This window comes from Cynocephalus volans, chromosome 10 (assembly GCF_027409185.1).
Source record: "Cynocephalus volans isolate mCynVol1 chromosome 10, mCynVol1.pri, whole genome shotgun sequence".
In the NCBI taxonomy this organism is placed as follows: Eukaryota; Metazoa; Chordata; class Mammalia; order Dermoptera; family Cynocephalidae; genus Cynocephalus; species Cynocephalus volans.
The window spans coordinates 92,910,916-92,927,008 of NC_084469.1; the positions used below are offsets into that span (position 1 = coordinate 92,910,916).

At 64.4% G+C, this 16,093-nt stretch overlaps 1 protein-coding gene across 2 annotated transcripts; it reads right to left on the bottom strand.

Annotated features, from left to right (window-relative positions):
* Window positions 1-1,245: 1,245 nt before the first annotated feature.
* On the bottom strand, window positions 1,246-14,624 carry APC2 (APC regulator of WNT signaling pathway 2). 2 transcript variants are annotated; one of them, XM_063110125.1, is made up of 14 exons: window positions 14,484-14,624; window positions 14,224-14,314; window positions 13,950-14,130; window positions 13,035-13,143; window positions 12,824-12,937; window positions 12,363-12,440; window positions 12,117-12,215; window positions 11,640-12,030; window positions 11,001-11,096; window positions 8,105-8,244; window positions 7,582-7,659; window positions 7,289-7,405; window positions 6,759-6,973; window positions 1,246-6,145 (listed from the first exon to the last, which is right to left on the bottom strand). In XM_063110125.1, exons 1-14 carry the CDS (start codon window positions 14,622-14,624, stop codon window positions 1,246-1,248), a joined length of 6,750 nt encoding a protein of 2,249 aa, XP_062966195.1. The 2 variants fall into 2 exon arrangements, with proteins under 2 accessions (XP_062966195.1, XP_062966194.1); XM_063110124.1 differs by having other exon boundaries at window positions 12,824-12,940.
* Between the last annotated feature and the right edge of the window lie 1,469 nt (window positions 14,625-16,093).

Consider the following 16,093-nt stretch of genomic DNA (forward strand, 5'->3'; position numbering starts at 1 on the left):
CCTGCTGATGATGGGGATGAAGAGATGCTGGCACCTGCCCACCCCTTGACCTCTGCTGTGTGTGCTGGGAGATGGGGGACAGGCAGGGACAGCGGTGCCCATGGGGGGGGGGGCTGGCTTCCTAATGAGTGTTTCCACTCTCCCAGAGAAAGAATGTAGAATCAGCTCATGGGACGGTATCTGTCCCCTGCTCCTGGGGATAGGCTCTCTGGCGGGCAGCTGTGGCAGCAGATCCGTTTGCAAAGAGCAGTTCCTTCCTTCCCAAAGCCGGGAACCCGCAGGAAAGAGGTCGTTGGCTCTCTCCGCAGGAGCTGAAATGGAACACATGTGCCCAAATCCCAGGGCAGGGCCCCCGTGGCGTCCCATGCACATGCCGACCAGGGTGTGCCCAGCGGTCCCGGGAGGCCGGGCTCCGAGGGGAGCTTTCGCCACCGCCTGCCCTGGCCTCTGGGCTCCTGTCTCCTTCCACCTCGTCTGGAACCAAGTACCGTCTGGCACCTTGTCACCAGCATCTTCGACAGTCTTGTTCCGCGTTGAGTTCGGGCTCCCCCGGCTCTGGTCGGGGAGGGTGAGGCACAGTCCCCAGTCCGCCTACTCCCAGCTGTGCTGTCCCTGGAGTTCCTGGGTTCTAGCACTTCTCGCATTGTAAACAAGCGTGACATCAGATGGAAGAAGACTAGCAGCAGCTGCAGCCTGCCCTGGGCCCTTTGTCATCTTCCTCGCCCACCACGGCTGGGCTGGGGCAGGGCCCGACACCAGCGTCGCCCCCCAGCGTTTGCTCCGGGGCCTGCCTCCTGGTCCTTCTCCGAGGGGCCTCTCCTCCAGGGTCCCTCGGCGTCGCCGCCTGGGCGGGGCTGTCTCTGTCGGGCTCAGCCACTCCCCGCGCCCCACGCGCCCCCAGCTGGGGCTGAGAATGAACACAAACCCGGCAACCCCGTCATTAACAAATTACCCGGCCGCCTAATGACAGGCTTCGTCCCCCAGCTGGCAGGCGCCACCGCGCCCCCTCCTGGAGGGCGGCCCCACCCTCGCCCGGGCTCAGGCAGCCTGCGGAGCCCGTCCGGTCCCAGGCCCGCGGCGGGATGGTGGCCTCCGTGTGTCGTGCGCGGATGGCCGGGCCCTGGGGCCGCTTCCTACAGGGGCAGGGTCTTCGTGGGCGCCGGGCGGGCAGCCCCGGGAGCATCGGCAGAGCACGGCACCCGGGCGGCCGGGCCGGGAGGAGGCTCCGGAAGGCCGGCGCAGGCGCTACTCCAGCAGGCCGGCGGGGGCGGGCGCTTTCTCCACGGCCGAGTCGGGGGCGGCGGGCGCGGCCGCCATGGGGCTGGGCACGTAGTTGAAGGGCGGGACGCGCACGGAGCGGCTGGGGGAGCCGTGCCGGCTGGCGGGGAAGGCCCCCGCGGCGACCGCCCCCGGGCCCTCGTGCGGGAAGGGGGCGGCGGGGGCCTTGGCGGGGCCGGGCCCGTCCACGTCGCTGCCGAGCAGCGGGCCGGGCGCCCGGGGGGGCTCCCGGCTCTCCAGGCGCGGGGACGTGCTGGCGCAGGTCTTGGGGACCGACACGTCCTCGGTCTGCACCACCGCGTCGCTGGTCTCGCGCCGCGCGGGGCCGGCGGGGCCGTGGTCGGGCGCGGCGGCCCGGAGCGGCAGGGCGGTGGCGGGCAGCGTGCTGCGCAGGATGTGGGGCACGTCCTCGTCGCGGATGCGCCGCCACGTGCTGCCGGCCGCGGACACCCTGGGGAGCGGCCCGGCCTCGCCGGCCGGGGTCGGAGCCGGGGGGCCGGGGGCGGCCGCGTCGCGCCCGTGGGCGCCGCTGATGTGCGGCAGCGACGCGTGTCGCTTGACCGTGCCGGGCCCGGGCAGGCGGGACGGGCTCTCGGAGCTGGGGCGCCGGGGCGCCTGCCGGGGGGCCGCCCGCAGCTCGTCGCAGCGCGAGGAGCAGAGGAAGACGGCGGGGGCCGCGGGCTCGGCGGAGCTCAGCTCCGAGCGTCGCCGGCGCAGCGGCCCCGGCCCCGGAGACTCCTTGATGAAGGTGAGCTGCCGCCGGAAGCCCGCGCGCTCGGAGGACTCGCTGCCGCTGGAGCGGGCCGAGGCCGCGCGCACCAGGCCCAGCCGACCCCCGCGCGGCCCCGGCCCCACCGCGGCCCCCGCCCGGCCCCTGGGGCCCGGCTCCGGGGCTGCCCTGGCCAGTGGCGGCGGCCCCCGCCTGGCCGGCCTCTGCATGAAGGGGATCCGCACAGGCGACTTCTGCGTCTTGTGCTGTTTGGCCAGCAGGGCCCGCGCGGGCGTCTTGGGCACCGGGGGCACCCCGGGGCCGGGCAGGGGCCTTGCGGGCTGGGTGGTCAGGGGGGACTTTCTGGGCAGGGGTTGGGAGGCAGGCGAGGTCTGGGAGGAGCTCGACGACGGGGTCTTGGCCAGCCGGGCGGGCGGTGTGGCACTCCGCGGCGGGTGGCTGAGGGCCACCAGCTCTGAAATCTTGCCCGGTCGGTGCAGGCTCTGCGACCGCTGCTGTCCAGAGCTGGGGGCTTTGGCCGGGGCTGCAGGCTGTACCGGGCAAGGGGGCCCCATCTTCTTTAGTGTGGTGCGGGGGCCGGGGGCAGACTTGGGCGGGACGCGGGTGGCCGGGCTGGGCAGGTAGATGACTGTCCGTCCTCGGAGCACAGCAGGCACTCCAGACGCGGTCTTGGGAGTGCCACGTGGCTTCTCGGGGCCTCCAGGAGACCCGGGGCTTCCACTGCTCTTGGCCGAGACTGCGCCTCGTTTCTCTGGCCTCCGGGCACTGCGCACCTCGCCCACCACCCTTGGTGGCTGCCCCTTCCTGTGTTTGGCGGGCTGCAGGGTGGAGCCCACTGACAGCCCCGACACAAAGGACAGGATGGAATCAGACTCAGACGAGGCCTCGCGGGTGGCCGCAGCTGCCTGGTGCAGCCACGTGACGATGGAGTTGGCCCCCTCCTGGATGGCACGCCACTCCACGCTGTCCAGGTCCGAGCCCCGATCCGAGCCCGCCGTCTCCTCGCCATGCTCCCGGGGTACCTCTGCCGGCCTCTCGTCCTGCCGGGCAGTTCGGGGCTTGCGGCGCCGCGGGACAGACGCCTGGAGCCGGCACCTGGGCACAGCTGCGCCGACGCAGCGTCGCACAGGCTCCTCCTGGGCCTGCAGGCTTGGGGGACTGTCGCGCCTGCCGTCTGTATCTGGGGCCTTGTTGACCGCTGGCTCCTGGCCTCGAAGACGGCCGGCTGGCCGCTCAGGGGGCTCGGGCTCACTCAGGGAGCTGGCAGAGGAGCTCAGAGAGTAACAGGGCGGGGTCTCGTCGGCGATCAGGCTGGGCTGGGCCCGGGCAGGTGGCGCGACCCTGGACGGGGCCTGGGCCTCCTTCCTGCCCATCTGGCGCTCCCGCTTCAGGGCTCGGGGGATGGCGGACGCCCGCCGGATGGGCGTTGCGGCAGGGGCCACGGGCTCCTCGTCAGAGTCATTGCCGTAGAAGCAGTACACCGCCTCCTCAGTGGGCGTCGTGAGGCACAGCGACTGCAAGGCCCCATCCCCACGGCTGCGGCCCGCACGTGAGCAGGCCCTGTCCGAGTGAGCACTCGAGGGCTGGCCGAGGGGCAGCTCCAGCCCCACCCGACTTCTGCCCCCCACCCGGGCCTGCTCTGCGCTCCGGCCGGCACCCCCTGCCTTGTGTCGGTGCCCAGTGGCCTGCCTGGCAGGGGCCGGGCGGCCCATGACTTTCTGCCTGTCTGCCAGCCCGGCGGGCCGGTCCCTGGGGGGTCCCTGCAGTGTCTCATCACTGAGTGAGGTGGCGCTGGAGAAGTTGACCGGCGTGCCCTCGGCCGAGTCAGTGCAGGAGTCATCCTCCCGGGCCGGGGCAGCCACCAGCATGTAGACGGGCACTGGCAGGGTGCGGCAGCCGGGCACCAGTGCTGAGGCCACCTTGCGGAGCCGGGCAGGCACAGCGGCCCCCAGACACTCATGCAGCAGCTCCAGCTCCTGGTCAGCAGCCGCGCGGGGCCGAGATGTAGGGGGTGCAGGCCTCTCCTGGCGGCCACCGGCCTCGTCCCGCCGGCGGTGCCCGGCAAAGTGGACACTGGCACCCCCGGTGCCACCGGCGCGCTCGGGGCAGGCGGGAGGCAGCAGCCGCAGTTCCACGTCCTGCTGCACGTAGTGCTCATGCAGAGCCAGCGCGCTGAGGCTGGAGGCGCATGAGAAGTTCTCGTCGGGCTTCTCCACCGTGAAGCGCACGCTGCCGGCGTCCAGCTCAGACGGCAGCCGGCAGCGCTCCCGGCAGTCGGCGATGTCCAGGAAGCGCTTCACATAGCTCTCCCACTGCAGGCTGAACTGGCTGGCCTCGGGCTGGCCGGGGGGCACCGGCGGCGGCGTCTTGCTGCGGCTGGGGGGCATGGTCTGCCCGGGGCTGTCGGGCAGGTCACTGGGACTGACCACGCCGCTGCCCAGACCGCTGCATGGGTCGCTGAGAATGGAGCTGGCGATGGACGGGCTCTCAAAACTGCCCAGCGAGCTCACAGAGCTGCAGCGGCTCAGCACCAGCGGCGTTTCTTGTACGTAGTTCTCGGACGAGCTGGACGGCGTGGCGTCCTCCACCCCCAGGCCGTGGCCACGGCCCCTCCGGGGCGCTGGGATGGCCACGGGCAGGGAGGTGACCCCCGGCCCCTGCCAGGCCCCGTCCAGCTGTGCCTTGCTGGGGCCCGCCTCCTCCAGCCCCTCCAGGGACGAGTCACTGTCGTCCAGCTCTGCCTCGCTGGGGCCCACGCGGCCGGCTGAGGACAGCGAGGACAGGGAGCTGCAGCGTGAGAGGGACAGCGGCCCCTCCTGTGCCGCCAGCCTCTGCAGCGCCTTGCTGGCTGCGGGCAGCGGGGCAGCAGCCGGCCTCTCCAGCACCTTGCTCAGGGCCTCGGCCGGCAGCCAGGCCTGCTTCCGAGCCCCAGAGGAGGCCCCGGGCCCAGCAAGGGACCCCACACTCGCCCTGGCCGCGCTCTCCAGTAGCGGCACGTGCTGGTAGGTGGGCGACAGCTTGATGGTGCGTACTCGGGCATCGGTGGGTGCCGTGTCCCGGGCTGGTGGCTCGGCCTGGCTGCCGGGAAGGTCAAGGTCCAGCCGGCTGGGCCGCACCTGCCCGCACAGCGGGTCCTCGCGGTGCTCAGCCAGCACAGACAGGGGGCAGGGCCGCATGTGCTCGCGCGGACAATACCCATCGCTGGTGCTGCCACTGTTCAGGCTGTCGTTGGAGAGGCTGGCATGGGCCGCTTTGAGCCGCAGCAGCGGGTGGGCCCGGCTACCTGCCTCCCGCTGCCCACCCTCGGGGGCCCGGCAGGGTGAACAGGACTGGGCTTGGCCCTCCCTTGGTGCCTCCTGCCCGGGGTCCCCCGAGCTGAGGCTGAAGCTGTCATCAGAAGAAGTGTGCAGGGCGGAGATGTCCTCCACCAGCCGGTCAATCCGCGCCACTGCCAGCGCCAGCTTGGCCTTGGCCTTGGCCGCCACGGATGCCTCCGCGCTGGCCTCCTTCTCTGCCTCCAGGCCGCCATGGCGGACAGGCAGGGTGCGGGCCAGCGCCTGCCCCTGCAGGAAGGGGCTGCCCAGGAATAGGGATAGCACGGCTGGGCTGGTAGGCTCGGCGGTGGCGGCAGCAGCGGCCAGCGAGGGCGCGTCATCGTCATCAAAGCAGCCAGAGTCCGAGGCATAGTCCTGGGCCAGGCCGTCCAGGTGGCGCAGGGGTGGCAGTGGCTTCTTGGAGGCGGGCTCGGGCAGGCCCTGCTTCTCCAGGTGGTTGAGTGCCTGGGCCAGGTGCCGGGCGTCCAGCTCTGCCTCCAGCGCCCGCTGCTTTCGCACGTACAGGCTGGGCACGCAGCTGCCCGGGGAGACGGCGGTGGCTGCCGCCTGGTACTTGGCGGGCCGGTGGGCCAGCAGGTTGCGCAGGGCGGCGGCGCTGCCCATGGCGATCATCTTGTGTTTGGAGTGCACCAGGTTGCGCAGCATGCCCACGGCACCCAGGTCCCACAGCAGCTCCTGGTCGCGGGGGCTGCGGGCTGACAGGTTCCAGAGTGTGCCGCAGGCGTTGCTCACGATGGTCAGGCTGTGCGAGGTCAGGTGCTGCAGCAGCGTCTGCAGGCAGTTGTGGTCACGAAGCACTTGCCTGCGACGAGGAGCATCTGGTCAGCCCAGGCCACCCCCACCCTCCCGCCAGGAATGGGGCGGCCGGACTTAGCAAACAAATAAGTATGGATTTGAGAAAAATGAATAATTTTCAGTGTAAGTATATCCCAAATATTGTATGAGCTATACTCGCACGAAAAATTAAATATTTTTAAAACATGTATTATTTACTAGTAGCGTTTTCTAAGAAATAATATTTCATTTATTTTAGTGAATAAAAATGTTTGCAAACAAAATAATGTTTGTGGAAATTCGTCTCGTACAGTATTTGGGATATACTTATAGTAAAAATACATTTTATATTCATAATAAGTGTTATTTGCTCATATTATTTGGTAATTAATAATTTTTTATTTTGATGAATGTTATTATTAATATCATTTAACAAGTAATAAGTTAATTTTTTAATTTAATAAGTAAATTAACGTTTCAGTATATATCTATCCTATGTGACACTTGGCATATATTTATATTGGAAAATGACGCCAAATCGGGACACCCGCGCGCCGGAGGACGATACTCAGTAGAGGGTCTGCCGTTCCCAGCCCCGACTCCCCCTGTGCCCACAGTGCCCGTGGGGCTGGCGGGCTGACCTGTAGTCCTCACGGGTGGCGATGAGGCTGGACACGTTCCGCAGGATGCCACCGCCGCTCTCGATGATGGCCAACGAGTTGCTCTGGCACTTGTAGGTCAGCGTGCTCACCAGGAAGCCCAGCGCGCCGTCCACCTGGCAGATGGCAGCCTTGTTCTCCGTGCTGTGGGCCGACAGGTTCCACAGGGCGCTGAGCACGCTCTTCAGGGTGGACTCCTGGGCACGGGGCAGGGGGGCGGTCAGTGGCTGGGTGGGACCAGGGGCCCCGGCCCACCCACCCCACCCAGACAGGAAGGCAGTCACCCCCATATGTCTTCACATAACAGGATAGAACAATAGAATCGGCCAGTGCAGGGTGGGACGCCGCAGGCCTGGCTGGGGCTGGACCACCTGCTGAGCTGTGGGGGGCTCAGCCTGGTTGCCCCCACCCCCGACGGAGAACTCACTACTGGCCGCCCAAGGCTCCCTGCCCCGTGGCTTGCATGAACCAGCATGGTGGCTCCCACTCCCTGGGACCCGCCTGGTGCCCACCTTGGTGGCCCTCAGGACGCACTGCACCAGGGCAGTCATGCTGCCGACCTCCCTGAGCACCTTCTTGCTGCTGATGTCCGCCCGCCAGGACAGGTTGCGCAGGATGCTAGACACCACCTGGGCCACAGCAGGGCGGGTCAGGCGCGGTGGGACCCAGGGCCCAGGCTCCTAGGTGGCACCGCACCCCCCATCAACCGTGGTGAGCTGGGCATGCGTGTCACAGGACACGGTGGGCCCCTGCAGAGGGGCTGCGGCCCTGTACGGCTGTCCCAGCGCCCCGCCCCACCGGGTACCTGGTGGAGATCTTCACTCTCCGATGCCAGCTGGGCCACGATGGCCTCCATGCAGCCCCGCCGGGCACACAATGTGGCCTGTTGGGGAACACAGGACAGTCACAGCAGGTGGGGCAAGGGGCAGGAGGGAGACCGCCCCCTTCCCACCTTGTGCTGGAGCTCCAATCGTGGACCTCCTAGTCCTCGATGCACAGGGCAGGGTTACCCCATTGCTCAGGTTAGGAAACTGAGGCACAGACAGGTGCAGAACCGTAGCCTCCCCAGAGCCCCCTCTCTGAAATGAAAGCTGTCCTCCACAGAGGCAGCAGCCGTGGCTGAGAGGACACCGGCCCAGCAAGCCCAGCCACAGCCCCGCCCCTTCCAGCCCTCTCTGGGCCTCAGTCTACCCCTCTGCAAGTCGGGGACAGTTGCGTCCACCCCTCAGAGCTGTTTTGAGGCTGGAACAAGGTGGAGGCACACTCATCCGATCCCAGGAGCCCCTGATTGGGGGGTGCTGACCTCGCCCACCCACCGCCCCTGGCACCTTGTTGGCGACGTCCCCAAAAGTGAGGTTGGTGAGGGTCATGCCGGCGTAGCGACGCAGGGCGAGGTTGACCGGGTCCCGGGTCATCTTATGCATCTCGTAGTCGACCTGCAGTAACTCTGCCACTGCCTGCAGCCCACCTGTGGGGATCCCGCGAGGCTGGAGGCCGGCGCCCCCCGCGACCCCCTCCCTCCTGCCCTCCAGGCTTTGCCCGTGCTGTCCCCTCGCCTCGATGCCTCTCATCCCATCCCCAGAGCTGCTCTCTCCACGCCCACCTTCCAAGCCCTGAGCCCCAATTAACACTTCTGGCTGCGGAGCCTGTGCACGGGCTGTTCCCTCGGCCTGGAACACTCTTCCCTGTCCTGTATGAAAAGGTTCCCGGCTCCCCCCGTGGCTCCCAGCTCAAGAGACACTTCTTCAAGGAAGCCCCAATAAGGCTTCCCAAATGAGGACCCCCAAACACGACCATTAGACAGAGAGCGGCAGGGGCAGACGGCACCCACGCAAGAGCTGTTGGCGACAGCTGTCACGTCCACAGTTTGTAACTCACCAGGAAAACCAGGTTTTTGCTTTCAAAAGAGTAAGTGAACATGGGGGGGACGGTCTCTATAAGGAGGGGAAAGACCTTGTCACCGAAACAGAGCCTTTCCCCCACTTCACTTAGCACAGACAACAGAGGCAGATTCGGTCATGGTCGGGGCCGGGGCGGGCCCCAGGGGAAGCTACTTAGTAACACGTAGCAGAAAAATTCCAAAGTGAACTGCAAACACCTGTGTCCACAGCAGGAGGTATGACAGCCACAAGGTGGAAGTAGCCAAAGTGTCCACCGACAGGTGATTGGATAACACGGTCCATCCACGCCCTGGAACGTCACTCAGCCACGGACAGCAGCGAGGCTCTGACACACGCTGCCACGTGGATGGACCTTGAACACATCACGCTCAGTGGCAGGCGCCAGACACACAAGGCCACACAGTGTGTGACTCCATTTACATGAAATGCCCAGAACAGGCCGATCCACAGAGACAGAAAGTGGGTTCGTGGTTGCCGGGGGCTGGGGGGTGAGTGTTTCATGGGAACAGAGTGTCAGTTTGGGAAGATGAGAAAGTTCTGGAGGTGATGGTGGTGACGGCTGCACAACAGTGTGAATGTGCTTAATGCCATGAATGGTATGGTTAAGATGGTAAATTTTATATTATGTGTATTTTACCACAACGTAAAAATAAAGTATATATTATTAGAAGTTAGGGGTGGGGGAAGAAAGCCTTAATCTGGAAATTCCACTCCTGGTAACTCATATGAAGGAAAGAAAATAATAACACGGCGGGGAACCTCTGAGCCGAGCTGCGGCTCTCAGAGTTATTACTGGAACTAATCTAAGCATCCAGCTGTCGGGGACTGGCCACCTGCATGGATTCCTAAGGGACCAAGAGTGCCTGACACCAGCAGCACCCAAGCATTTCAATCTCAGGACCTCTGTATCCTTTTAATGCTTTTTGAAGACCCCAAAGAGTTTTTGTTTTCAGGGGTTATATCTTTCAACACTTAGGGTTCTAGAAATCAAAATGGAGAGACTCTTTAAATCCCAGAATACACAGTCCAGCGGTTGCCGGAGCAGAAGGGCCTGGAATGCCCCACTGCGCACACTCTCAAGAGAGGACGGTGAGAAAGGAAAATCGTGTCTCTGTTTTTATCAAAATAACTGTGACCTTGCGGACCTCCTAGAAGGGTCTCAGGAGCCCGCAGAGAGCCTCAGTTTTATAATATAAAAGTAATATACGTGCAGACTACAAAGGTTTAAGGTCAGAGGGGGACACGATGAGAACTGGAGTCTCCTTTCCCACCCAGCATCGTTGGGGAGGAACCACAGGCGAGGAGCTCCCCGTAGTCTCTTGTGTTTAAACTGCATCACGAAGCACGTGTGTGCGTGTATGTCACAGAAATGGGGCCACACCACACACGCCACCGTGCAGTCTTACTTCCTCCCGCCGCTTACCAAAAATTTAAACGGTTGCATAATATGCAACTGCTTTTAACCTATCCCTTACTGTCGGACACTTATGTTTCCAGTTTTCTGGTTTCATTTGGGTTGGTTGCTGCCTTCCTCGTTTTGTTTTTTTGTTTTGGTTTTTGCACCTTGTAAATCCAGCCAGAGGATAAACACCCCATTGGGGAGGGATGTTGTACACACTTGTGTCCGATGTGGCTGAATCCCCCTCCAAAAAGGGAGCCCCAATATTCTCTCAACCTCAGTAGGGGTTCCAAAGTCCACTTCCGCACGGCCAGACCAACGTGAGATTTTATAACACATGTGCGTGTTCTGACCACCTGCGGGTGTAAAGCAGTATCTCGCTTTGTAACAAGTCACCTGCTGATGAGATTTTTGGCCTTTGGTATTTCCTGTTCCATGTTTCGACTGCTTTTATATTGACAAAGAGAAGATATCCTAACATCCCCAAACCTAAAACTTCACAAGGTCAACCCACCCGCCCCATGGGTGCGCGCACACACACACACACGTGCGCAACTGCACGAAACCATCCGTCAGCTCCAAATCTGCATTGAGTCAGATCTCTTACTTTTGCTCTTGGCTTCCCTGTCCTGAGCGCCAGGACAGCTATGCCTGCCCAGGCCTGCATGAGGCACAGAGGCCTTGGGCCAAATGGTTGTGTGGGTAGGAGGGCAGCATGCAGCTCATGGGGACAGATGGCCCAGGATGACCATCCACTCACAACAGGTTCTGTATGACCCCAGGGAGTCTCTGTCCACCTCTGGGCCTCACTGCCCAGCCCCGAGTAGACAAACTTTGATGACCCAGACTCTGTTCCACGGCAGCTGAGACCAAAGCTGTGCCTCGCTGGAGGGCTCCCAGGACGTGGCAATGGAGGACACTCACCTAGCTCGTTCATGGCACGGCGGTATTCCTCGTCAAAGGACAGCTTCATCACAGCACAGGTGGCCTGGCAGATCTGTGGCTCGATGGGGACGGGAGCTGTGGGCAAGGGGACCAAGTCAGAGACCCCTGCACCAGGAAATTTCCCCAGGTGGCCCCTGAGGGTCCCCACCCCGTGCCTTCTCCAGCCCACAGGCCTGCAAGGCTCCCTTGAGCCTTGCAAACCGCTGCGTGTTGGGCACTTTCAGAGCCGCAGGCCTCCTTGACCCCGAGCTCTCTGAAACGGGAGGACGCGGTGGCCTGCCTTGCCATCCTTGTGAACGGAGGCGAGGTGTCTGCTGCTCCACACCTCCGACTGTGCTGTAGTCCTATATTGACTTTGCAATCAGCTACGAAAAATAGGAACCTCAAAGTCTGCCCCCAACTTTCCTGGGTTACCCACAATCGATGCCTGGCACGCAATGACTTTCTTGAGCGTTTACCCTGCGCCAGGCCAGTCTGTCGTGAAGTCCCCATAAGGCCTCGGCCATAGCACGGCACAGAGGTGCGCAGCAAGGGCTAGCGGCCACTGTCACCGCAGTGATGTTACCACCGGGGCTGCGCGCCCCTGCATGGAGGCGGCCCGCGAGGCCGCACACTCACCGCCGCCGCCGCCGTCGCCCTGGGGCCCGCCGTCCCGGGCCTGCAGCCAGTCCCAGCAGGTCTCACAGTAAGCGCGGATCTGCTCCAGCACGTGCAGAACGCGCATCTCCTTGCGCGCCAGGCCCTGGTCCGGCTGCGAGAAGACGATGTTGTGCAGCGCGGCGTTGGCGCGCATGCGAGCGTCCTTGGCACCCGGCGCCCCAGGGGCCCCGGCGCGACCCCCCGCCCCGGCCTCGGCGCCGTGCAGGATCTGCAGCAGCAGCGGCAGGCAGCCCGAGCGGCGCATGGCCACGCAGCTCTCCGGAGAACTGGACATGGCAAGCAGCGTGCGCGCCGTGTCCTCCTGGTCGCGCGTCGCTAGCATGGACAGCAGCCAGAAGACCACCTCCACCTGTGTGCGGAGAGGGCAGGGTCGGGGTGAGACCCCCACCCACTCACCCCCACCCAGCCTGCTGCCCGCTGCTCCCTGCCCCTCACCTTGCTGTTGCCCAGCTGAGGGGTGCCATCCTCAGGGTGCGTGGGGACCTCCGTCTCAGGGTCCTCCTCCACCGGCACCGACTTCACCGCCAGCAGGGCCTGCAGGGACAGCACCACAAAGCGCCCCGATGACAGAGTGAGTAGGGGTTGCAGATCCCCGTGCCCTAGGCAGGGCCCTGGGGGGTCCCCACACTGCCTGGGGCCCTCACCAAACCCCGGGGCTCCAGGCTCTGTCCCGCCCGGTACCTGGGGCTCAGTCTGCTGCACCCGGTCCTGCGCCTCCAGCAGCTCCTTGTCGATCTGCTCCAGGCGCGAAGCTCGGATCTGTGCGGGACACACACTCAGCACGCCCCGGCCCAGGCCTCTGATATGACCCCGCCTCCAGGTGCTGGCTCCACCCCCTCCTCGACACGGCTCCTCCCACCCCTGATATAGCTCCTCCCACTCCCTGGTGTAGCTTCTCCCACTCCGACATGGCTCCTCCCGCCTCGACGTGGCCCCCCCCCCCCCCCCGACGCGGCCCCTTCCACCCCGACGCGGCCCCTCCCACTCGACCTAGCCCTGTCCACTGATCCAATCGCCCACGTTCTAGGACTCTGCCTGGAGCCAGGCCCCGCCTTGGCCTCCTGACTCCACCCACCGGCTTCCGGCTCCGCCCCCTGCCCTGATTCGCCCGCCCATCCGCCCAGGCCACGCCTCCGGCGCACCTGCGCGCGCTGCACCATCTCGTCGGAGGTGCCGAATCGCTCCTCCATGAGCGAGCGGATGTGCTGCGCCTCGAACTCCAGCTGCTGCCGGATCAGGTCCATCTGCATCGAGAACTGCTGGCAAGGGCGGGCGGGTCGCGGTGAGCGCGCCCCAGCCTGGGCCTCCCCGCGCGCCCCTCGCCCTGGCCGGCCCGCGCCCCCGGCCGCTCACCGTCTCCACGTGCGGCAGCTCGTCCAGGCGCTTGGACAGGCCCTGCAGCTGCGAGTAGTACCAGAGCTTTTCCTTCTCCTCCTTGTCGATCTCGCTCAACAGGAAGCACCTGGGACAGGGCAGGTCCGTGGGTCGGGCTCGCCGGGGCTTTACTGTGTGCACACTTAGCGGACAGCACGGCTATGTCCCCGTGGCCCCCGGCGCCGGGGCAGCAGGGGCAGAAAGTGAACTGAAAGGAGCGGCTGTCTCTGTAAATTCGGGTCCTCGGGGGAAGGCTCCGGGGCTTGTTCTAACACCTCCCAACACACTTGCTAATCCCTTTCCAGTTCGCACAGCGCAAGCTTCAGGCTCGGCGTGCTCCAGCTGCAAGAGTCCCCTGCGAAGAAGACACTGCTAGTCCCATCTTACCGAGCAGAGGTCTGAGGCTCGGAAGGTTTAGGGGACCTGCTCGAGGTCACGCAGCAGAGCATGGACTTAAGTCCAGGCTGTTCTTGAATGGTCCCATCTGACCCCACACAACCTAGACGAACTGAGCCTGGCACCGAGACCCTGCCTCCTTCTGCTGGCCCCGGGCCTAGATTTCTTGGGTCGTGTCCCTCTGTCTACAAAGGCTGCCTTGAGACCCTCTGGCTCCAGGCCTGACTCTGAGCCCTGGCACTGGACACAGCCCTGTCCCTAGTGACGCCTGCATGTCGGGGACCCCTAGGGACATCTCCTTGGAGACTTTTCCTCTGTCAGGAAGGCTCTCCATCTTCTTTGTCCTCTAGCTGAGGTCACAGGGGCCCGTAGCGGGGTGGAGGAGCCACTCTGGGCAGAGCTGGCTCAGTGGGCGAATCCAAGGGCAGACACCACTGTGGGCGGAGTTGGGCTGGGCAGCAGAGCTGTGCCAGTGGCCTGGTTCCCACGCCCTCTCACCGTTCCCGGTCCAGTTCCTCTAGTAGTCGAATAGTGGCCTGGCTCAGCTCCCCGAAGCTGTCCTTGGACGGCCCGGAGCTGTGTACTGGGCTTCCCTCAGGGGTCCGGGCAGTGGGCTCAGGGCCCAGGGCAGGCGGCTGGAACTTGAGGTTATACAGGCTGGTGATGTCCATCTGCAGGGCTGGAAGGGCACAGAAGGAGAGGGCGAAGGTCAGGGCCCCCGCCCCCATCCTCCCAGCTCCCTCTAGGGTGGGGCCCCTGGCCGGCCCCTCACCTTTCAGCTGCTCCAGCACCTCGGTCTGCCCTGAGGACACCAGCACTCGGGCCTCCTGCTCCAGTTTGCCCTGTAAGTGCTTCAGGACCTCCTGAAGGTGGGGCGGGAAGGAAAGCCTCATAGGCATCGGCTCGCTGCTCCGGGCTGCCCCGGCGCCACAGTCCTGTCAGATGCCGGGCCCTGCCTGCCCTCCTCTGGGGTCCAGCCCCCTGGTGCTTTCCCTGTGACGCCAGCCCATGTCCTCCGACCACGCCCCCCACCTTCATGCCCGATGTCTCCGTCTCCAGCTTGGACAGGTGGCTCGAGTTGTCCCGTAGCTCCTGCCTCAGGTGACTGTTTTCGGCCTTCAAGGCCTCCACCTGCCTCACCAGCTGCTCGTAGGATGCTACAGAGCTTGCCATCTTCAACGCCTGCAGCGCCTGGGGGGCCACAGGGTCGGAGGGTTCAGCCAAGCTCTGGGGAACGGAGGGGGCTGCTGATGCTCTCCAGACAGCCCCTGACCTAAGCCCCAGCCCTCACACCCGATCCTGGGGGTGGGTCCCCGGCAGGAGTGGCTGGCACGGAGCATGACAGGCAGGGCCTGGGAAATCCAGGGAACAGACGGCGTGGCAGATGGAGTGACAGACATAGGTAGCAACAACGGAAGACAAAAGAGCAGAACCATCAGGAAGGTTTTTAGACACAGACAGCCCCAACGCCCAAATGGCCCACAAACAGGTCTGCCCCTCACTGTCAGGCTCTGGACACAAGAGGACAGCCGGAAAGACAGATGGACAGCTGAGATCCTGACAGTCTAAACCAGCAGAGGGACTGGCCAGCCCAGTGCCACCAGGCTCACAGACACAGCCATAGGGCAGCAGACAGACAGACAGGACCCTCCCCTGCAGAAGCGCAGTTTGTCCAAGGCTAACAGAGAGGCTGGATGGACAGACCACAGCTGGTCTGGCCGACAGACAATAAGAACATCTAAGGGCTGGCCCGTGGCTCACTCGGGAGAGTGCGGTGCTGATAACACCAAGGCCACAGGTTCGGATCCCTTATACGGATGGCCGGTTAGCTCACTGGGTGAGCGTGGTGCTGACAACACCAAGTCAAGGGTTAAGATCCCCTTACTGGTCATCTTTAAAAATAAATAAATAAATAAATAATAACACCTAAGGAAGCAACAGGCAGGCTGACCGGGAGGCCCCCAGCAGCCAGACAGCAGGACAGATGTGCCAAGTCCACCACCGTCACCCCAAGGGGTCTGGACCCCCTGCAGCCCCACCCCATCCATCAGTGGCTGGGTCCAGCGTAGCCATCAGCTTGGCCCGCACCCTCCGGTCAGCCTTCAGCTGGCCCCGCCGGCTCCCACGCCCTGCGCCGCGGCTCTGCCACTGCCACCTGCTTCTTTGTGCCTCTGGCTCATGCCTCAATCTGGCCCAACCTCCTCCCTCTGTCCAGCTGGCTGGGGCCTGCCCCCTCTGCCTGGTCCTCCCGCCGGAGCCGCCCCCTTCCTTCTTTGTTCCCTTCCCATCCGCGCAAGCCCCCTCCCTCCGCCTTTGTCTGAGACACACCAATGGCCGCCCATCCCCTCTGCCACCTCCTCTTTGGGAGCCCCCTACCCCTGCCGGCCTGAGCCCACTCCCCAAAGAAGCCCCCCCGTGACCAGAGGGGGACACCTGCCCCTTCCCCCTCCCCACCTGGCCGTACACATTCATCCGCTGGCCCATGGAGTCTCCTTCCCCTCTCCTACTTCTAGAAGCCCCTTGCCCACCCTGATGTCACCAAGGGCACAGCTCTGACTGGAGTAGGGGTGGGGGCTCAGCCCCAGGTGAGGGGATGGGGTCAGGCCCCCCCACTCTGAGGACCTACTGTGTGCCCAGCTGAG

Bases quoted from the DNA above. Each gene is read 5' to 3' on its own strand.
- APC2 (XM_063110124.1), bottom strand. From the start codon at position 14,624: ATGGCAAGCTCTGTAGCATCCTACGAGCAGCTGGTGAGGCAGGTGGAG. The intron at 14,131-14,223 runs GTGAGGGGCCGG...GTGCCCTTCCAG, and splicing joins GGTGCTGGAGCAGCTGAAAG to CCCTGCAGATGGACATCACC. The intron at 13,144-13,949 runs GTGAGAGGGCGT...GCCCTGTCCCAG, and splicing joins GAGGAACTGGACCGGGAACG to GTGCTTCCTGTTGAGCGAGA.